General features: G+C 43.1%; 1 protein-coding gene across 1 annotated transcript in view; it reads left to right on the plus strand.

The window, feature by feature from the left end:
• TMTC1 (transmembrane O-mannosyltransferase targeting cadherins 1) overlaps positions 1–23,875 on the plus strand; it is a 1,359,696-nt gene that overhangs the window by 1,295,354 nt on the left and 40,467 nt on the right. Inside the window, 2 exon segments of the mRNA XM_030213674.1 lie at positions 15,474–15,596; positions 21,711–21,788. Coding sequence (XP_030069534.1) covers positions 15,474–15,596; positions 21,711–21,788 — 201 coding nt within the window.

Below are 23,875 nucleotides of genomic sequence, written 5' to 3' on the forward strand. Positions count from 1 at the left end.
GCTCTTTCAGGCTAACTTTCCCCAAAAGATAGGTGAACTCTTTCAAGATCTAGATAGGTGGGAAGGTCTCAACATGTCATGGAAAGGCCGCATCCACGCCATTAAGATGATGCTGCTCCCCAAGCTATTATACCTGTTTCTAGCTTTACCTATCCCAATCCCTATGTCTTTCTTTGCACTAATACATAAGAAGATGTTTCGATACATATGGAGGAGACGCCCACCGCGAGTGCGAAGAGCCATGATGTACCAGACAACTGAGCGGGGAGCTATGGGAGTACCCAACTTTTACCTATATTATCAAGCAGCGCAATTAAGAACCTTGGCAGAGTGGGCCCCCGGGGCAGTAAAGAAATGGATACATTGGGAGAGAGCATGGATAGGCAGATATGCACTAGAAGATATTTTATGGATACCAGGAGGAGAGCTAGCACACATAATACAGAGACTACCTCTAGGTCTAAAACACCCACTCCAGACATGGCTTCAAATTAGAAGATGCATGTTTCCAGAAAGGACACACTACCGACAAACAGCAATAAGATGGGCGGAGGGCTTCCCGTTAGGGAGATCAGAAAAGGTATTCGACCACTGGGCTAAAGCAGGCCTACACACGCTAGGCCAAGTCTGGGCAGAGGGGAACGTGATCAGCTTCTCTGACCTCCAGGAAAAGTATGGCCTGACAGAGAGAGACCTTGTCTGCGTAACTTCATTAGAAGGCGTGCACAAGATGAACTAGAATTAGAAGAAACAGCCTTAGAATTAGTGATGCGTAAGGGAGGGGGCAGAGGTAGCATATCCCGGATATATCTTGCATTGTTGGGAAGGACTGATCCACAGGTGACCTGTCATATGAAATGGGAGAAGGTGGTACAAACTACATATCCCAGGACAACATGGATGGGTAATTACAAATATGTGCTTAAGGCGTCCCCAGCACAATCTATAAACGAAAATGGGTTCAAAATACTATACTGGTGGTATTATACCCCAGATAGGCTGCAAAAGATATATCCGGGGTCCTCGGGACAATGCTGGCAAGAGCGTGGCCATAGGAGCACATTCTACCATATATGGTGGGAGAGTGAGAAAGTGAAAGTGTTCTGGGATAGGGTGGTGGAGCTGGTAAATACTGTGCTGCAACAACCATACCCAAAAGGAGCAGAACACTGTCTACTTCACTTCAGACCTTGAACTACCTAGTGAACAACACAGATTGGCTACCAATACTTTGCAGCGGCCAAGTTAGCGTTGGCACGAGCCTGGAAACAAGTAGAAGCACCAGCACTACACACAGTGACTCAAAAAGTAGACTTTCTATACCAGATGTCGAAACTGACGGCCAAGCGGAAAGGCTCCTTAATGACCTTCACAAAAATATGGTCGTTGTACGAACAATTTCAAGAACAGGAGCCGACACCACTGGACTGAGGTGGGGAGGGAGGGAGGGCGGGTCAAGGGACCAAGGGGAAGAAACTATTAGCAGATATATGTAACTGGCTTGATAAGTATGTACAATGTCGTATTATCAATAAAATAATTTTGGATAAAATAAAATAAAATCACATGGCCTCTGGCCTCATGAGTTCAATTGTTTGGATGGGGCTGTTCTTTATGCGTTGGGGGGGGGGAACTTGATGTTCGGCACCTAATTAAAAAAGGGGGAGGGAGGGGAGGGATGGGAAGGAGGGGGAAAGGGGGGTGCATCAAAAATGGCGGGGTAAAACTGGATGGCAGGAATGATAGCGAACTCAGTGAATGTTGTATTGGGTATTTTGCCTTATTGTTTGTACAGGTGAAGAAAGAGAGATATGTATTAGATCTGTCACCAATAAATATATTGAAACATAAAAATCATATATGGGCTGGCTCCGGATTATATGCTTCGCCTTATCGACCTACCGCCCAGAAACGCAGTTGCCACCTCGAGGTCGTATCTCAACCTGCACTTCCCAAATTACAGAGGTGTCAAATACAAGAAGATCTTCACTTCATCCTTCCAATACTCCAGTGCCAAGAATTGGAATGCTCTGCCGAAACACTTGAAAATGCAAAACGATCATCAATTGTTCAAGAGGCTGCTGAAAACCCAACTATTTGGACTGGTCTACTCCCCCCACACCCTTACCGATCAATAGTCCCACTTACCTACCCCTGCACCTGTTATGCCCCCTTCCCCTTCCTTGCCTACTCCTTTCTCCTACCATTTCCTCTTATTTCCTCTTATTGTCATGTCATTTTTGCTTATCCTATGTTGGCCACATTGTGCCTGCGTGTGTGGGAAAATGTGGGGTAGAAATGTACTATAAATAAATAAATTAATAATAATAATAATTGACCGAAACTCAAAAGTGTCTATTTTATGCTGCGACAGAGATCAGATATTTCCTCATTTCTAATGTAAGCAGAATGACAACGCAATACTCCATTCATACATAACAGATAAACACTTTAGTTATTGAGAGACCTTTTTTTTCATGTCTTTCCTAGTACCTAAATAATTTCCCCGTAATGTAGTCTACATCTGTAGCACCATATTTTTACTCATATACATCAAATACACAAAGCAAGCCGCAGTAAAAACAGTGACAGCGTTAGACAAGAGCCTGCCAGCACAGCACTTAAATCAGCTGACAAATCTTCCCTAATCTGGCCATACGACATTTAACAGCTAACAGAAGGTATACATATATATATATTTCCTCTAGCAACCCTCCTGTGCCCCTTTTGTTTTCTTTCTTATAAACCACTGTATTCAAGTTATATAAAAATATATTTCCCTAATCTGTATAGTTAATTTGTCAACGGCAGTATCAGATGATTTCAGTTCTGATTTGAGATTAATTAGGTCAGGATATAATTTTTAGTATCCTACAGCAGTGTCGCAGGAAAGTGATATTCAGGGTAATGGTTTAATATAAACTGAAGGTAGAGGATTTGTTCAAGTGGGGCTGTGACTATAAGTGGAGGAGAGGAGTATTTATTTAAGTCGGGCAAGAACTTGGATTCTGTCTCTCTATCTCCTACCAGAATCCATTTATTAATTGCCTGTATGTATCGCTATATAATAGTAAAATAAAGTACTATTACTTACTCAAAGTAACAAAAATGTTTGAGTGGTCTCTGAGAACCGACCCATCTTTAAGTATCAAGGTTTTATTGAGATACTGCCATACATCAAATATCTGAATAACAGCATGATAATTAAAAACATTTAAAAGCAGTTCTATCAAGGTACAAATTATTTTATTTATTTTTAATGTAATTAAGTCTACTTTTAAATAAGTTCAAAGCAAGTTACAATAATAAAACAATATTACAGTACCAATACCGTTGAGATATCAAATCCATTTCTCTAAGTTGAGCATTTGCACAATAGTCTTTGAGGAGTCTCAAAGCAAGGAAGCACTAATATAACTAAGGCCATCTCAGTGTTGAGCATTTTAAAGGATTTAAGGTGTTCTACATATGTTTATGTGTGTTTTTGGATATCCTATATAATAAAACGCACCTCCAACATTCTGAAGCTGACTGCATGGCTGAGGCATTCCTGCTCTCTGTATCCATCTCCTGAATTGACATCACGTACTTCCAGGTTTGTCACAAGCAGAAGTGACCAACCACATGAGGTTTCTCGGCTTCAGAATGTTGGAGGTGCATTCTATTAAATAGGATTGGTCAGTTCCTTGAAGCACAGCCAGAGCTCAGCGTCCTGCACAGTAACACTCAGACACCAGAGAGAGAGGGGGGGCTGACACCAGAGAGAGAGAGGGAGGGGGGGGCTGACACCAGAGAGGGGGGGAGGTATCTCTGTCACACACACACTGTCTCTCTCACACACTCTCTCTCACAGTCAATGTCTTTCTCACTCTCACACACTGTCTCTCACACACTCTATGTCTCACACTGTATCACATTCACTCTGTGTGTGTCACATAGTCACTCACACACTCTCTTGGTCTCATACACTCAGTCTCACAGAGAGTCTGTGTCTCACACACACACTCTCTCTCGCACACACTGTATCTGTGTGAAACACACTCTCTCTCACTGTGTCTCACATACACACTTGCACACATTCTCATTCTCACACACACATTGTCTCATAGACACACTCGCACCCAGACTCACTCTCTCTCTCACACACACACACTCGCACATTCACTCTCTCTCACACACAGTCACTCTCACATACACTTTCTCAAACATACACACTCTGAGGAAAATCTTGCTAGCGCCTGTTTCATTTGTGTCAGAAACGGGCCTTTTTTACTAGTTGTATATAATACCTAACATTTTTCAATGTAATGAAGGTCTGCAAATAATGGTGATAGTTGTATATTTATTTTATACAGGGTGAGGTTTGCTTTAACATGTTTCTTTTCCAACCCACTCAGCTGGACATACTCTTGATTTGGTTATCACACCTCAACACTCTTCAATTAGTCTTTTTTCACTTTATTCTACACCAGTATCTTGGTCTGATCACTTTTTTTTATCTTTTCTACTTTGTCTGCATCCTCTGGGTCAAAGGGTTACTGGTCAAGGTAGCTTAATCGTGTGGACTCTCTCTCTCTCTCCCAGCATTATGGTACTCCCTTTCTTCGGATTTTTAAGATCTAGGGTTAGAAGAACAGGTAACTACTTGGAATGCAACTTTACAAGGGCCACTTGATCGTATTGCTCACCGTACCCATATTCAACAACAGGTTTGAGCATATCAGCCATAGTTTCACACTAGCTTAAAGCTTGTCAGCATCAGGCCAGAAAGACCGAGTGCTTATGGTGCAAGCATAGGACAGCTGATCTTTTGAGAAACATCAGACTTACTCAGCAATATTATGTGTCTCAGCAATGTGCGGCAAAACAGTCATATTTCTCAATTCAAATTCAGCAAACTGCTATAGACAGGGGTTTTTTTTCCTTACACAGATTGCAGCCAAGTTGTAGTATGCTTTACTTCCAATCCATTTGTTCTTTGTTTTATGCCTTCATTCACTTGAGGTATGATTATTGTAACATCATATATGCAGGCATAACAAAATACAATCTTAGCATCTCCAAACTTTACAATACACTGCACCACGTATCATTTGTCAGGCATGGCATTCCAATCACGTAATGCCACTTCTCAGGTGCCTTCACTGGCTCCCAATAGACTCAAATTTAAAGTCCTTACCCTGACCCATAAGGTCTTTCATACCAGTACACCTGCTTATTTGGCATCCCTTATAATTCTATATGTCCCCCATTGTGTGCTCTGCTCACTGAATGACTACAAGGGCCAGTGCTTTCTTTTTTCTTGCTTCTACACTTGGAACTCTTTGCCACAACATCTCCATCTCAAATCATAAGCATTTAGCATTCCATGCTTCTTTGAAAACATAGTCAGCATTTGAGACTTGAAGGAGGGTCATCATGCAGCGAAGGAGTTGTCCTAACTGGTTGAGTGTTGTACTAAACTGCTGCATGTTGTCTGGTGTGCAGTGATTGTATGTTGTGTACTTTTATGTTTGCCTATCAATAGAAATCAAACAAAATAAAACATGGAAAAGAAAATAAGATGATACCTTTTTTATTGGACATAACTTAATACATTTCTTGATTAGCTTTCGAAGGTTGCCCTTCTTCCTCAGATCGGAAATAAGCAAATGAGGTAGCAGATAGTATATATGAGAGAAACATCAAAGCATTACTTTGACTGTCTGACAGAGTGGGAGGGTGGGGATATGCATGGGGGCATCTATGCATTTTATTGATATTCTAACAGAATGAGTGTTGGTAGGTGAGAGGAGGGTAATAAACAGAGAAATACAGCTTTATGTTTTATAATGAGTTAGAAAAACCAGATCCTTATTAAGTCCTGTTTGTTGGGTGTCAAAATATTCAATCATTCTTATTTCAAAGGTCTTACGTTCCTGTAACACAGCCAGCTGCAAACTATGCCAAAACATTTCACAAGACCTCACAGTCATTCACAAAGGAAAAATATTCAACATAAAGGACTATTTTACATGCTCATCTTCCAATGTGGTATATATCATTCAGTGTAAGAAATGTAACGAAGGATGCTATATTGGAGAAACAGGCCAGATGGTTAAGACAAGATTCAATCTACAAAGACATCATATGAAAATAGTCGGTGCCAGTCAGGCCCCCACCCCTGTGGGCCAACACTTCACAAGACCAGAACACTGCACCAGTGATTTCACAGTAAGAATACTGAAAGGTAATTTTAAAACAATACAGGAACATAAGACCTTTGAAATAAGAATGATTGAATATTTTGACACCTAACAAACAGGACTTAATAAGGATCTGGGTTTTCTAACTCATTATAAAACATAAAGCTGTATTTCTCTGTTTATTACCCTCCTCTCACCTACCAACACCCATTCTGTTAGAATATCAATGAAATGCTTTGATGTCCCCATGCATAGCCCCACCCTCCCACTCTGTCAGACAGTCAAAGTAATGCTTTGATGTTTCTCTCATATATACTATCTGCTACCTCACTTGCTTATTTCCGATCTGAGAAAGAAGGGCAACCTTCGAAAGCTAATCAAGAAATGTATTAAGTTATGTCCAATAAAAAAGGTATCATCTTATTTTCTTTTCCATGTTTTATTTTGTTTGATTTCTATTGATAACCTTTAAGAGTGGACTAACAAGGCTACCACACCTCTCTACTTATGTTTGCCTATGAATGAGATTTAGATGTGTGTTCCTTCCTATCTACAATTTGAATTATTTTCCTGTTTCTAATTCTGTTATTGTTTTATTGTAAACTGCTTTGGTTTGTCCTCAAAGTAAGCAGTAAGTAGATTTTTGCTGTTTCTGAGCAACCACTTGGATTTCAACGTGACATTTTACAGCTTTATTTGTTGCTAATATCTACATTTATGTGCCAAGTGGAATTAGATTAAACATGGCGAAGTTACAGACTTTTTAGCATGACCACCGAGCAATTTTCATGCGTTCAAAAATGTTTGCACTGTAAAATTACTATTCTTTGAAAAAATAAAATGAGGTACCAGCTTACTGCTAATGACATCTCACAGTGACATAGACTTTTGTCTGGGGAGCAATGTTGGAGGCCTATCACAAGCTCCACCCAAAGCTGCAAACAATTGCCAAACTTAAGGAAGTGCTGCAGATGCTATAAGGACCAATTTACAAGGTTATTTAAGAACTTCCCAAAGCATAAAAAAAGCCTGTGTTAAAGCTGGGTGTGGACACTTTGAGCATTCACAGTGACTGTGAGATTCTGACAAGGGGGGAGGAGGTTGGAGGCAGGATTTGGGTGTTCCCAAAACTTGGACTTTTTCTGCCATAATGGAACACAGCAAAAATGTCCAGGCTAAAAGTTAGATGTTTTGATTTAGACTTGTTTCAATTACGACTAAGTCACAAAAAGGTGCCCTTACTGCCCTAAATGACCAGATGACCAATGGAAGGATTAAGGCATGACCCTCCTTACTCCTCAGTGGTCATTGACTCCCTCCCACCCCCCCCAAAGATGTGAAAGAAACAGTACATACTGGCCTATTAGAGCAGCAAGCAGGTCCCTGGAGTAGCCTAGTGGTCGGTGCAGTGCACTGTAGAGAAGCAAACCCAGGCCCATACCCCACTTTAACTGTTACACTTGTGGTGAAAAGTATGAGCCCTCCAATACAGTACCATAGCGAGGGCGGCTGACACCCGGGGCGGTTCGCCGCTGCACATCCCCCCGGGTGCAGCACGGCGCACCCCCCCCCCCCCCTTGGCGCACGCACGCACCCCCCCGAGCGCATTCTTACCAAAGGGGACGGGCGGGAGGGCCGCTCCACCCTGAGTGCACGTCGCTGGGAGCTGCATCGGCTCCGCTGGTTCCCTGCTCTCTCTGCCCCAGAACAGGAAGTAACCTGTTCCAGAGCAGAAAGAGCAGTGAACCAGCGGAGCTGACAACCCCCCCAGTGGCGTGCACCCGGGGCATACCGCCCCCCCTTCCTACGCCACTGCTCCAATAACCTACTATACTCATGTATAGGCGACACCTGCAGGCATAAGGACTATTGTAGTGGTGTATAGTTGGGTACAGTTTTCAGCAAAATGTCCAAAGTTGGATTTAGACATCATATTGAAAATTGTTTATCTTTTATTATTTTTACTATACGGTAACTTATTGCAAAGCAAATCAGAACACATAATATTGCTGAGTAAGTCTGACATTTCTTAAAAGATCAGCTGTCCTATGCTTGTGCCATAAACACTCCGTCTTGGGGGGGGGGGGGGGATCACGTGATGCGTTTGAGCTAGAAGGCAGCAATTTCTTCTGACTCCTCAGCCCTCTCCGTTGTCAAGAAGCACTGAGCTAAGTTTGCCTCCCGTTTCCTGCTATATTTGGGTACCGATGGAGAGCCCCTAAGCTTATGGACAGATTTGTTTTGAAAACGGGGGTAGATATGGCTGCAAAAAATTGCCAAAAAAAAGATAACTCTAAGACGCGTGTGGAAGCAGCGCCAGACAACAAGATGGCGGAAGATATGGGGGAGGCTCCGACGCTTTCAGATGAGCTGGCGGAGAAGCTCACTAAAGCAGTGAGTTCCGCATTGGGCACCTCGACGGAATCCAGGCTGGAGTGCAGGAGCTAACCCAGGCTGTGACAGATTTTAATCTCTGAGTGTCGGAACTCGAAACGAGAGTCAGCGCCGCAGAGGATGGGCTGCAAGGAGTGTTAGATGAGCTGGAGACTCTCAAGAAGGAACTTGCAGGCTGTAACGTTAAACTGGATGATCTGGAGAATCGTTCCAGAAGGAACAATTTAAGAATAGTGGGTATGCCGGAATCGCCACAAGATCGAGATTTGAGGCAGGTCCTGGAAAAATGGTTCATGGAACTATTAGAATCTGAGCCGAAAATGGGAGCTGTGCGGACTGAGCGGGCTCACCGTGTGGGGCGTCGGATGGAGGGAGCGACCAGGCCGTGAGTGGTGGTGACGAAATTTCTGAACTTCACACAGAAGGAAACTATTCTACGGAAATATATGTCTATGCAAACCCTGCAGTTCCAGAACTCTAAAATCATGATGTTCCAGGATTATTCCATGGCGGTAGCACAATTGCGGAGAGGCTACTCAAAAGTCTGCAAAAAACTGGCTGAGAAGCAAATTCGCTTCACTTTGCAGTTCCCGGCGAGGCTCAGAGTGGTTAAAGAAGGCCAAGCTCACATCTTTTAGAGCAGTGAAGCAGCAAAAAAGCAGCTGCAGCAGTGGTTCCCGAATTGACAGCTTGCACAAGTGTTATGAAGCTGGTTATTACGCTGCTGCCTGAAAGCGGTGGAAATTGTTGAAATGCATTTGAGTTGGACTTCTGGTGCTGATAGCATGTTATCTGTTTCTGTTGAGGGAGTAGTGTTGGGGGAGTGAAGATGTGTGTGGGTATGATGTGATGGGGCAGAACTGAATGGGGTGACTGAGAGTAGAGCATATGGGGCCTGTAGTGGGGGTATGGTTCTGGCAACAGGGGTGTAGAGTGGGGGGGAGGGCTGGGATGTATCACGGGAATGGCCTTTGAGTACCATAGAGGGGACACTGGGGGTAGGGGAGGGGGAGGGGGGGGACCTGCAATGGTTGGAACAATTATGGGGGTGTTTCGAAGATGGTTGGAGTATTTGGATGTGGTGGTGTGGCTGAATTGGGTGGTTCATCATGGGGAGGCTGGGACCCATGGTGGACAAATCAAGTACACTTGATGGAGAATGTTTGTTTAGAACCTTATACTGCATATGGGAATGTCTAAGGGTATAACGTGTATATCTTGGAATGTGTCTGGGGTGAATTCACCGATTAAAAGAGCTAAGATTCTGCAGTACTTGGGTGCACACAAGGCTGATATTGTTGGGATACAGGAAACTAAGCTAAATGACACAGAGCATCAGAAACTGAAGCGTTTATGGGTGGCTCAGTGTTATTATGCATCTGCGCTGAAAAATAAGGCTGGGGTAGCCCTCTTAATTCGGACGTCAGTTCCCTTTGTACATCAGAAGGTCACCGCAGATACAGAGGGGAGGTATGTGATTGTGGAGGGGAAATTACATCAGTCCCCTCTTACATTGGTTTCTGTTTATGCGCCCAATGCTTCACAAAGGTCCTTTTTTAGAACATTAGTTGCCAAATTGTGTGGAATTACTGGACCAAAGATAATTTTGGGGGACTTTAATGCAATCCTTGATCAAAGCATGGATACCACGGCTGGCCAACAGAGATCTTGGCCTAGCACAGAGGGGTTAGGGGTCTTGCTTAGAAGCTTAGATCTGGTGGATGCGTTGAGAGTGCTTCACCCTCGAGAGAGGGACTTTACACGTCTCAAAGGCGCACTCAACAAAATCCAGAATAGACTACATATTTATATCAAGGCATATATTCCATCAGATACTGAAGCCCGATATTGGGCCTCTAGTGATTTCTGATCACACTCCTATAAATATTACTGTAGATCTGGGAGGTGGGGGAGTAGGAGCATGGGGGAGGTGGAAGTTTCCAGCACATTTATACTCAGATCAGGCCTTTAGGAAATATCTCAGTCAAAAATGGGAAGAATATTTGTATAACAATAAAGAGCATAGAATACATCCAATTTTGCTTTGGGAAGCAGGGAAGGCAGTCATCAGGGGGGATATTATTGAGTTTGTGGCCAAAAGGAAGAGGCAGCAGGCTAGTAGGATGATTGAGTTGGAAAGAAGGGTTAGGATGCTGAAGAGGCAGATGAGCATACGACCTACAGAGGTGGGTAAATCTGCCCTAGAGAGGACCCAGGGAGCACTTGATAGTTTATTTCAAGAGAAAGGGCAGAAAATGTTTTCTGTCATCGGTTCAGACTCTTTAAATTTGGGAATAAACCAGGCAAACTACTGACAAATCTCACTAAGAGGTGGTCTGGTATGTCTGTAATCTCAGTGCTCTATGACTCTGGAGGGCGGGTAGTGACTGACCAGAAGTAGTTGGAACAGATTTTTGCCCAATTTTATAGATCACTATACACGGCAGAGGGAGGTGGACAGAAGGATACCATGGAGGCCTTTCTCCACACGTGTCAGTTGCCAAAATTGTCAGAAGATGAGCAACTTAAGTTGAATTAGCCTATATCAGAGTCTGAACTGCAGCGTGCTATTAAGAACCTTAAACTCCACAAGTCCCCGGGGCCCGATGGGTTCAGTGGGGTGTTCTACAAAATTTTGAATGCGCAGATATTGGGCCCTATGTAGGAATTCTTTGAGGCGGCGCTCCAGGGGGGGTCTTTTCCTGAGGGGTCAAATCGAGCACTGATCACAGTTCTCCACAAACCAGGGAAGGATCCACTGCAGCCGGGGTCCTATAGGCCTATCTCTCTCATAAATGTTGATTTGAAACTGCTGGCGAGGGTACTGGCAGAGAGGTTGGCGCAGGTGATACCCCGATTGGTGGGTGAAGATCAAGTGGATTTCGTGCAAAGCAGGCATGCGGGAGTAAATGTTAGGAAGCTCTTGCTGGGTCTGGAGCAGTGTGCGCAACTGAACACCCCCGCCTTGGCTATAAGCTTTGACTCGGAAAAAGCTTTTGATCGAGTGGAGTGGTCCTTCCTGTTTACTCGTCTGGGTTTTTATGGAATTGAGGGGTTCTTTTTGCGGGCTATACGTACCTTGTATGCTAATCCATCAGCCGCTGTCTTGGTAAATGGCATTCAGTCTGAGTACTTCCCGTTGGGGAGAGGCATGCGACAGGGGTGCCCTTTATCGCCGTTGTTGTGCATCCTTTTTTGGGAACCACTGTTGGAACAACTGAGAAGGGCTGAAAATATACCAGGGATAGTGGTTCCGCAGAGGCACACCCCATTAAAGTGTATGGCCTTTGCTGATGATATTATGTTGGTGGTGACAGACCCAAGTAGGACATGGCAGAGGGTATTACGGCTGTTTGCTGAGTTTGGGCAGTTATCTGGGCTCAAGCTTAATGTATCTAAGTCCGAAGCGTTACCAATGAATGTGAGGATTGAAGATTTGGGGAGTGAGTTCCCACTCAAAGGGGCAGAGGGCTCCCTTAAGTATTTAGGTGCGCATATTCCCGCAGTTACCAGTAAGTTATATGAGTTAAATGTGATCCCGCTTTTAAAGAAATCTGAGGAGTGCCTTCGCATGTGGATGGGGTTACCCTTGGCTCTGTCTGGTAGAATCTTCCTGTACAGTATGATCATAGTGCCTAGGTGGCTATATTTACTGCAGATTCTACCTATATGGCTAAGGGAGGAGGAATTGAGAAAGCTTTATAAAGCGCTGAGCTCCTTTTTATGGCGGGGAAGGAGAGCCAGGGTTTCTCTAATTACTCTCATGGTGCCCAGGACTAGGGGAGGGATGGGACTCTTGGACCTAAGGCAATATAACCTAAGCTGTGGTATGCGGCATGTCAGAGATTGGCTTCTCGGGACCTCGGGGTATACGCCATTTGAGGTAGAAGCTGGTTGTATGTATCCTCTGTCTGCTCCTTACTTGTTGCATGCAGGCACAGCGCAGCTAGCGGAAGGGGTCAAGAAACATGTGATATGGAGATATATGCTGTCTGGCATGCTCTCTGTAAAGATTTTCAAGGCACGAGCGGGGTCTCCCCTTTTTTGCCATTGGTGGGGAATTTAGATTTTATGCCAGGAATGGGGGGGTGGTGGGTTTCTTGGGAGAGGAAGGGAGGTGGAGATAAGGAGAGTAGGGGATATACTGGACGCGGATGGGGAAATACTCTCTTTTTCAACTTTGTGTGAGAGATATGGTCTCAGGAAATTTGATCTGTTTTTATTTTTACAGGTGAGACATTATGTCGCTTCCTTGCCAAAGGCCCAACTTAGAGCAGATTTTGCTCAGCAGGTAATGGAGGGATTGAAGTTGGAGGATGGAGCACACCCCCAACTATCTAGTTATGTTAGAGTGCTCCATGAACTTAAGCCAGTGATCTCGCTTCTCAGAGTGGCGGAGGCTTGGACGGAGGAGCTACAGAGCAGTGTAGATGCAGGGGCGCTGCAAATGTTTTTGGACAATATAAGGAAAACATCTCTCAATGAGCTGCATAAGGAGCAGGAGTATAAATTTCTTCTAAGAATGCATATTGCTCCATGGAGGGCCTTTCGAGCTGGTTTTGCAGACTCTGGTAGATGCCCTAAGTGTGATCTAGACAAAGCTACATTGGGGCATATGATTTGGACTTGTGGTAAGACACAGGCTTTTGGGGAGGGAGTTGGTGGGTTCCTATCTGAGTGCTTGGGGAGGTGGGTGCCCAGGCATCCGGTGGGCTTCTTGTTTTATGGGGGGACATTGTTACAGGTAGAACATGGGGCACATTACTTGTTTGTAACAAAAGCTTTGCTGTTAGTGAAAAGGGTAATATTGGTTCATTGGAGAATGCGGAAAACTCCTCAAATAAATATGTGGAAAAGATTCCTGTTTGAGCTAGCGCTCTTTGAGCGCCACATTGTGTCTAATGGAGATGAAACACAGTGGAAATCTTTTCAGCAAATTTGGGAACCATACTGGTCCCGGCTTACGCATGGAGAGCGCAGCTTGCTACTTAATGCCTGAGGAGACCATATGGGACTTCCTTTCTAGTGAGTGCTGCGCCTCTAGTGCTGGTGTTGGGTCAAGGGGCTTGGAGCGGTTGTATTATTACTATACTATTGTGTTTCCTCATAATGCCACACTGCCATAGTCTGCAGATTTAGGTAATTGGTGGATGGAGAGATATGGGTTGTTCCACCTAAGGGATTCCATGGGGGGGGGGGGGGTGGGAGGGTGGGAGGTTGGGAGGGGGATTAAAACATAGAAAAATGTGGTTGGGGGTCTCAAGTATGCAGACAAATTATGTATCTATATTGGAATGCATTATGGTATGTTCTTGCCTGTTATTTATTGACTGCTTCCACTACCGGTGGAGTGCAGTTGCAGTCTGTTCTTACTCTCTATTTGTATTGATGAGAACCTCAATAAAGATGATTAAAAAAACACTCAGTCTTTCTGGCTTGACGCTGACAAGCTTTAAGCTACTATGAAACTATGGTTGATATGCTCAAACCTGTTGTTGAATATGGGTACGGTGAGCAATACGATCAAGTACCCCTTGTAAAGTTGCATTCAAAGTGGTTACCTGTTCTTCCAAACCTAGATCTTGGAAATCCGAAGTGAGTCCCATAATGCTGGAAAAGAGAGAGAGAGAGTCCACACGATAAAGCTGCCTTGACCAGTATAATTATACAATAAAACAATTAAGAACTCCAAATTAAAATAGGAAAGGAGACTGACATACCTTTTATACAAGAAAAACAAAATAAAAACATCCAAACAATCATGTTTACCACTCATACCAAACCAAACAAATATTGCAGTTTCAAATCTAATTGCAGTGGTTCTAAGCAATAACATTTGAAAGGAGACTAAATCGTCAGCAAAGATCAAATGCTAATTTAAAATAATATGTCTTTAAGGCACCATGAAAAAGGAGATAAGATTTTTCCAATCAGTGAATTCCATAGTGCTGGTGAAAGGAAGTAAAAAACCAATGTGCAAGTAGATTCCCATTTCACATTGGAGGGTGATGGTAGGACCAATCTATTATCAACAAGTGATCGCAGAGTGCGGGCTGGTGTATAAGGAATAGTCAGAGCAGCCAGACAGGATGGAGTTGGAGTATGGAATGCCTTATGTGTCAGGGTTAGAATCTTAAACAATCCTGAATTCGATGGGAATCCATTGTAAGCTTTGAAGAAGAGAAGTAGCCCTGTCATATTTAGAAGCACGACAGACAGTACGAACTTCGGTGTTCTGAATTATTTGCAGACGTTTTAAGTTGGCTTTTGTGATACCTGCATAAATAATATTACAATAATCATATCATGTGGCAATATATGCAAAAGAGCGAGTACACAGTGAATCTAAGTCAAGCATATTTCTGACTGATCGCAGTTGTCAAAGAAAAAAGAAAGATTTCTTCACAACATCTGAAATCTGAAAACTAAAAGAGAGGGCAGAATCAATGATAATACCAGGATATCTATATGAGGATACAGGAGTAATCTGTCTATCAAATAATGTAGGAACGAGGGATGGCATTGGGTGAGAACCTGTAATCCAGGAGGCTATTTTATCTGGATTTAAGACTAGACGATGTGCCTTAAGCCATCCAGCCACCTCCAAATGACTGAATAAGCAGCACTAGGAGACTTACATACAGATTGTTGTTAATAGTAATACGTAAGTATGATGACTAAATAAGTACAATACATTTCTCGTTGCTGACAAAATATCAAAAAACTCTAGGGGGTTACTTTCTTTTGCCTCACCCTCTATATGTGTGAATCAGAAACTGCTGTGACCTGTTGTTTTGGAAATGGCAGTATATCAAGTATAAGGAATTAGTGTGGCATTTCTGCGTACATATGCTTAGACAAGTAAAGCCTATCTTTTTGTTTTTATTTCTCCAGGCACTGGAAGCTATAGATAACGCTCTTCAACTAAAACCAAAGGATCCAAAAGTAATTTCAGAACTTTATTTTAGTAAAGGTAATCAGCTAAGGGAACAGAACCATCTTGATCAGGCTTTTGAGGTACGATCATTTAATATTTATAAAAATAATTTTCATTTCTGTTCCAGGAACAGAGTTTTACCATTTGCTGTAATAAAATATGCTAGAACTTGTAGGGCAAATTTATAATAAAAGTAGTTCTTGCATGAATGACAAATAAGTAGGTGGGGGACAATAATGTGAGCAAGTGCAAAGTGATGCATGTGGGAAAGAGGAACCCGAATTATAGCAATGTAATTCAAGGTTCCACGTTAGGAATCGCCCACCAAGAAAGGGATCTAGGTGTTGTTGTTGTTGATACATTGAAACCTTCTGCTCAGTGTGCTGTGGCGGCTAAGAAAGCAAATAGAATGTTAGGTATTATTAGGAAAGGAGTGGAAAACAAAAATGAGGATGTTTTAATGCCTTTGTATTGCTCCATGGTGTGACCATACCTCGAATATTGTGTTCAATCTGGTTGCCGCATCTCAAAAAAGATATAGTGGAATTAGAAAAGGTACAGAGAAGGGCAACAACAATGATAAAGGGGATGGGACGACTTCCCTATGAGGAAAGGCTAAAGCGGCTAGCGCTCTTCAGCTTGGAGAAATGATGGCTGAGGGGAGATATGATAGAGGTCTATAAAATAATGAGTGGAGTGGAAAGGGTAGACGTGAAGCGTCTGTTTACTCTTTCCAAAAATACTAGGACTAGGGGGCATTCAATAAAGCTACAAAGTAGTAAATTTAAAACGAATTGGAAAAAATTTTTCTTCACTGAATGTGTAATTAAACTCTGGAATTCGTTGCCAGAGAATGTGGTAAAGGCAGTTAGTTTAGCGGGGTTTAAAAAAGGTTTGGACGGCTTCCTAAAGGAAAAGTCCGTAGACCATTATTAAAATGAACTTGGGGAAAATCTGCTGCTTATTTCTGGGATAAGCAGCATAAACTGTTTGTACTTTTTTGGGATCTTGCCAGGTATTTGTGACCTGGATTGGCCACTGTTGGAAACAGGATTCTGGGCTTGATGGATCTTTGGTCTGTCCCAGTATGGCAATACTTATGTAATGAAAAATTATATCTTACCTGCTAATTTTCTTTTTAGTCCTACTAGACCAGTCTAGAATGATTGGGTGTTGTGTTTACCAACCAGTGGATTGAGACAGAAAAATAAAATAGTTCCTGTGATTCATCTCTTAAGGGCACCATGCAGACACAGATACTCAGAATTTTGACTGACATCACATCTGGAGGAATTATCAAAAATAATGTAGTAAAAATAGCTATTACAGCTAAATATAAGTAGAAAGCCAGATTATTAGCTGAAAGCAAACCAATAAAGGTAGCTCAAGACAGATAAACCCTAGTTTAACTAATTTAATTAATCACTTAAGAAAATAAACCTGTTGGATGACTACAAATAAATCATTGTATAAAAACAAACCAAAGATAACCCTTAAGAAAAGAATGGAGTAGTTGACAGACCAAATATATGTTAGGTAGGCTTCTGGACTGGTCTGATGGACTAAAGGAAAGAAAATTAGCAGGCAAGATGTAATTTTTCCTTTCTTAGCATCCAACCAGGAAGATTGGAGAGGCATTAAAAAAGAATGGGGGATGCTGTGGAGAAGTATAAGAGAGGAAGGAGATGGGTCCCTGAACGTGCCAAGTGAAAGTAGAAATGGGGTTTAAAAGGGAGACAACAAAATATGTGATAGAGAGTAAGAGACAAGGTGAATGTTGTAAGTTCAACAGAAATGTGATATGATAGGTGGTTGTAAATTATTATTATTATTAGCATTTGTATAGCGCTACCAGACACAGGCAGTGCTGAACACCTGACACAGAGAGACAGTCCCTGCTCAATAGAGCTTACAATCTAAAGTAATACAGACAAGACAATAAGGGCAAGTACTGGGTGAGAAGGAACAAGGGGAGGCAAATGAGTAGTAAATCTAATAAATGAAATGAAATGCTAATCCCATTCCTGTTCTAGGAACATTACATGTGGCAGATATTTAAACAAGGCATACAACTTGTTTTAAATAGAACATAGAAAACAAAATCCAGGTCAGGATGTGTACAGTCCTGATAGCATTTTAGAAATGGATCTGCAAATGTAGAGCCTTTTCTAAAATACATGTAAAAGTGCACATATATTTGCCTGTATGTGCAGCAGGAGCAGCCATATTACACAGGTATGCATTGAAAAAAATTTAATGGAGAAGCTTGGCAACTTACACATGTAAGTTACACATCAGCTACATCCCTTAATCCATCCTGTAAATTAGCATTTTTTACAAATCTACATGTGCAAGGGAGCAGCTGTAAACCCCAACTGATATATTGGGTGTGTATCTCTACATTACCTTTCTAAGAGGAGAAATACACTGGTTCTGCCTAAGCCCTACCTAAACTAAAGTTCAACTAAAGTTCAGTTATACATGGCTTTCTTAGATCTTTCTTATCACAGCGTGGGTTTTGTGTTTAGCAATCTATTTGGAAGCCTGCCTGTGCTGGTGTTCCACAGGGTTCTGTCCTATCTGCATTTTTATTACATAGATATATGATTTCTTTATGCCGTGTTTTAACATGCCTAGATTTGCAATTTAGATTATATGCTGATGATACACAATTTTTTTTCCCTGTGACATTGCATTGCATTACCTTTTTGAGAACTTGGATGAGTGCAAATAGATTTAAAATGAATATTGCCAAACACACAGATTTTATTTTTATCTATGTGGACGATATTGAGATTGCAATTGTTTCAGAACTTAATAACTTGCAGGCTTATTTTCGAAAGAGAAGGGCGCCCATCTTTAGACACAAATCGGGAGATGGGTGTCCTTCTCCCAGGGTCGCCCAAATCGGCATAATCGAAAGCTGATTTTGGGCGTCCTCAACTGCTTTCCGTCGTGGGGACGACCAAAGTTCACAGGGGCGTGTCGGAAGCATAGTGAAGGCAGGACTGGGGCATGCCTAACACATGGGCATCCTCGACCGATAATGGAAAAAAGAAGGGCATCCCTGACGAGCATTTGGGCGACTTTACTTGGTCCATTTTTTCTTATGACCAAGCCATGAAAAGGTGCCCGAACTGACCAGATGACCACCGGAGGGAATCGGGGATGACCTCCCCTTACTCCCCCAGTGGTCACCAACCCCCTCCCACCCTAAAAAAAAAACTTTTTAAATATTTTTTGTCAGCCTCTATGCCAGCCTCAAATGTCATACCCAGCTCCATGACAGCAGTATGCAGGTCCCTGGAGCAGTTTTAGTGGGTGCAGTGCACATCAGGCAGGCGGACCCAGGCCCATTCCCCCCCCCCCCCCACCTGTTACACTTGTGGTGGTAAATGTGAGCTTAGCACACAAGGTATGCACCTGGGAGCAATTTCTGAAGTCCACTGCAGTGCCCCCTAGGGTGCCCGGTTGGTGTCCTGGCATGTGAGGGGGACCAGTGCACTACGAATGCTGGCACCTCCCATGACCAAATGACTTGGATTTGGTCATTTCTGAGATGGGCGTCCTCAGTTTCCATTATCGCTGAAAATCGGGGACGACCATCTCTAAGAAAGACCATCTCTAAGGTCGACCTACATTTTGTGATTAGGGCGTCCCTGACCGTATTATCGAAATGAAAGATGGACGCCCATCTTGTTTTGATAATACGGGTTTCCCCATCTTCGCCAGGACGTCCTCAGGAAAACTTGGGCGCCTCTTTCGATTATGCTCCTCTTGGTGTCATAGTTGATTCCTCTTTGTGGCTGAGATCTCAAATTTGGAACACAATACAGAAGACCTTCAAATTGGTTAGAAAGCTTAAAGGTCCTCTGTCAGTTGAAATTTTTGAACTATGTTACAGACATTAGTCTCATCGTTATTAGATTATTGCAGTTCCCTATATTTAGGTCTTCCTAACTATGGGTCTCTTTTATCAAACCGTGTTAGTGGTTCCCGCATGACAGTGATTACGAAGCCCATTCAAAGTGAATGGACTTTGTCAGCATCGACGCACCGTGGGGACTGCTAGTGTGGTTTGATAAAAGAGGCCCTATATGCGTCATATTCAGCAGGTTGAACAGAACGTTGACGCCCATTTAATTGCTGGTGGTCATATTACCCCAGTGATTAAAGAACTACATTAGTTGCCAGTGCAGTTGGCATGTTAAATTTAAATTCTTGAATTTGATACCACAAAGCTTTGAACAACGAGGATATTACTACCTCACTAGCTCCTCTGTTTACAAAGCTGCACAGCTTTGTAATATAGTAACATAGTAAATGACAGCAGATAAAGACCTGTATGGTCCATCCAGTCTGCCCAACAAGATAAACTCATTCACATGGTATGTGATACTTTATATGTATACCCGAGTTTGATTTGTCCTTACCTTTCTCAGGGCACAGACCGTAGAAGTCTGTCCACTGTTCTTGTACTAAGTTCTGAAGCTAATGTCGAAGCCCCTTAAAATTTACACTGTAGCCCATCCCTATCCAGTCACGATCAGGGCTTAGACCATAGAAGTCTGGCCAGCTCCCGTTTTGTTTCCCAATTTCCGGCGTCGCCACCCAATCTCTGCTAAGATTCCGCGGAACCATTCCTTCTAAACAGGATTCCTTTGTGTTTGTCCCACGCATGTTTGAATTCCATTGCCGTTTTCATCACCACCTCCTGTGGGAGGGCATTCCACATATCCACCACCCTCTCCATGAAAAAATACTTCCTGACATTAGTCCTGAGTCTGCTCCTCTTCAACCTCAATTCATGTCCTGTAGTTCTACCGCCTTCCTGTCTCCGAAAAAGGTTCATTTTGCGAATTAATACCTTTCAAATATTTAAACGTCTGTATCATGTCACCCCTGTTTCTCCTTTCCTCCAAGGTATACTTCAGTGACTTGTAAACAGGGGGCTAAGAATTTATGATCACTCTCCTGATAATTTGCTGATTGATGTACCATCCAGGGGTATAGCCAGCCCTCCAATTTTGAGGGCACCAAGGAGTGGACTGGGAGGGGAAACACATTTCTCTCTTTTCCTCTCCCCCTCCCCCTTTACCTGCTAAACATACCTTTGCTGGTGGGGATGGCTCCCCCCCTCCTCGTGATGCTTCCTTAATGCAGAAGCTGTCAGCGTGACTTCAGTTGCCAATGTCAGTACTTCTAATGCATGTTCATCCCAGTGTCGGCGACTGAAGTTACACCACCGACTTCTCGAGGAGGAGGGGAGTGGTGGCACTGTATTTATTTGGCTAGTGGGGCTTTGGCATCCCGCCAGCAAAGAAAAAGGGGTGCTGCATTTCTGGAGGGGGCCCTAGGCCCAAGGTTGGGGGCCCCAGACCCCCCCCCCCCTGTGGCTAAACAACTGGTACCATCATTTTGGTACATTAGATTGGATGTATATCGCTCTTCATTTTTTTTTTTATCTTGAAGGCACTACTAACCTGTAGAATGCATTACCTTTTGAAATATGGGAATATCAGCTTTGTGACTCAATTTAGATTTAAAAAAAATTAACGCCTATTTGTTGTCTACCAAGAATGAAAATCCTTGTATAGTTATCAAACTGAAAATCTGTCTCAGCAGTAGCAATATTCACTCAGGGGGTCTTTTACAAAGTGGCAGTAAGCCCAACGGGAGCTTACCACATGCTGAAACAGAACTACCGCTGGCCCAATGTGGCTGCCAGCGGTAGTTCGGCTGGAGCTTGCGCCATTTCCAGCACTCTAGGAATTTTTTCCCTTAGCGTGGCACTAACCTGGCAGTAATCGGGCTAGTTAGCACCAAGTTACCACGGGAGCCCTTACCACCACCTCAATGGGTGGTGGTAAGTGCTCTCTGCCATTTGGCCACGCGATAAGAGTTATCTTACTATGTGGTCATTTTTTTGGGGAGGGGGCATTTTACAGGCTGCAGTAAAAGGGGCCTTTGTGCAGGGGAAAAATGGCTCTCGCCACTACTGCGGAGCCCTATTCCCGCAGCTTAGTAAAAGGACACCCCAGTATATTAAATATGAGGGAAATAGGAAACTAAGGGCCCCTTTTACTAAACCACTCTAGTGATTCCCATGCGGCAAATGTGACAAAGCCCATTTTTATTTTTATTGTTGCTGTTCATTTTGTTTTCTGATATGAAGTTTATATTTCTTCATTTAGAGCTATAAATTGGCTGTGGATCTGAACCCTGATCAAGCCCAGGCCTGGATGAATATGGGTGGAATTGAGCACATGAAGGTAGGTAGCAGACTCTCCTGAATGTTTTCCATGGTCTGAACATAGAGATAGGCAAAAAGGGTAAAAGACTGTTGAAAACTGATGAGCAACACGGAAAGATAGACCTGGTAAGGCATAGTCAAGAAAGAAAACAAATGGAGAAAGTAGAAGGAGCCATGGACTTTGGAGGGAAAGGTGTTACTGAGGGCAAGACAGATTTGGATTCACTTCAAATTGTGGAGAGACGTACAGGAGAGGCAGGAGGAGATGGAAACAGGCAGTGTCTGTAAAAGTTTAATTGAAACTTTGACTGAAGTTTTATGTCCTCATCTGTAGGCCAGGCCATGCCTCCAAAAGAATGTAGTAGGCAAGTCTAGAGAAGGGCTACCAAATGATGCAATTTGCACAATGAATATGATGAAATAAGCCTTTAAAAAACCTTGATGAGTGTGATTTTGAAACGGGCAACTATTTTATAAAGGCAACATAGGCTTTCATGTGTCTTTTATGAACCAGACCCCATCCCCACCCCCAATAGCAGGTGCATAGACTTCTAACGTCTCTATTTATTAGTGTCTAACAGTGTGAGTCCAGATAATAAATCACAGTGGAGGAAGTGACGTCAGCACTTTGAGATGGCTGCTTGAGAGCAGAGATCTGATAGTGCTGGAGCTAAAAGCAAGCTTACCTCCTGGATAGGAAGTGTTTCTACTCCAAATACTGTTCTGAGGCTGCCTGACAGTATGGCAGCGCAAAAGAGACTGGCAAAATTCAAGTATACTTCGGAGAAGCCAGGAACGGGGAAGAGCACCGGGCTGAGAGCGGCGGCACGAGGAGACTCTGAGTCTGACCCAGACCCCGAGGAGCCTTTAGTGAGCGATTCTGAGCTTATTACTACTACTACTATTAAACATTTCTATAGCGCTACTAGACTTACGCAGTGCTGTACAAATTAACATGAAAAGACAGTCCCTGCTCAACAGAGCTTACAATCTAAATTGGACAGACGAACAGACAGCTAGGGGTGGGGAAATTGCAGTGGTAGGGGTGATAAGTGAGGGTGTTGAGTAAGAGAGTCATGGTTAGGAGTCGAAAGCAGTAGCAAAGAGGTGGGCTTTAAGCCTAGACTTGAAGACAGCCAGAGACTGAGCCTGATGTACTGGCTTAATAAGCTTAATAAGACAGATGTTGCTAGATGGTTTAAAGAATTAAAGGCAGAGATGATTGCTACTAGACGCAGCATACAAACGGCGGTTGCAGAGCTGCATGAAGAAATGAAAGAGATCGGAAACCGAGTAGCTGAGACTGAAGAGAGGGTTGATACCATGACGGAGGAGGTACAGGGTCTTCAGGAGGCACTCAAGAAAGAGCACCAATTGAGAATGGAAATGGAATACACGGTGGAAGATTTGGAAAATCGATCCCGTCGGTGTAACTTGCGATTTAAAGGAATACCTGAAGAGGATCAATTTAAAGATTCTATAAAAGTGGTGCAGGAATTGTGTGACTTAATTCTCAAGGAAGGAGCTACTGGGGGAGAGTTGCAAGGTCTGGATCGCTTCATTATAGACAGGGCTCACAGGAGCTTGGGCCCTCAGAGAGGAGGACAGCCCCGAGACATTGTGGCATGTTTTCATGAGTTTGGAGTGAAAGAAGCAGTATGGAAAAAAGCCCGGGCTCAGGGCGAGAATACCTGGAAAAACTGTAAGTTGAAAGTGAAAAGCTACGAAGTAAGTGAACTCAGGAAATCAAATACACTAGCGTTTAACTTTAGAAAAGGAGACTACGATAAAATGAGGCGAACGGTGAAAAAAAGACTGAGGGGAGCGGCTGAAAGGGTGAAAAACTTGAATCAGGCGTGGATGCTGTTCAAAAACACCATCCTAGAAGTACAGGACAAATATATTCCGCATATTAGAAAAAGAGGAAAAAAGACCAAACGTCAGCCGGCGTGGCTAAACGGTAAGGTAAAGGAAGCTATTAGAGCCAAAAAACAATCCTTCAGAAAATGGAGAAGGGAACCGACAGAAGACAATAAGATAAAGCATAAGGAATGTCAAGCCAAATGCAAAAAGGAGATAAGGAGGGCTAAGGAGGACTTTGAAAAA

This window comes from Microcaecilia unicolor, chromosome 9 (assembly GCF_901765095.1).
Source record: "Microcaecilia unicolor chromosome 9, aMicUni1.1, whole genome shotgun sequence".
In the NCBI taxonomy this organism is placed as follows: domain Eukaryota; kingdom Metazoa; phylum Chordata; class Amphibia; order Gymnophiona; family Siphonopidae; genus Microcaecilia; species Microcaecilia unicolor.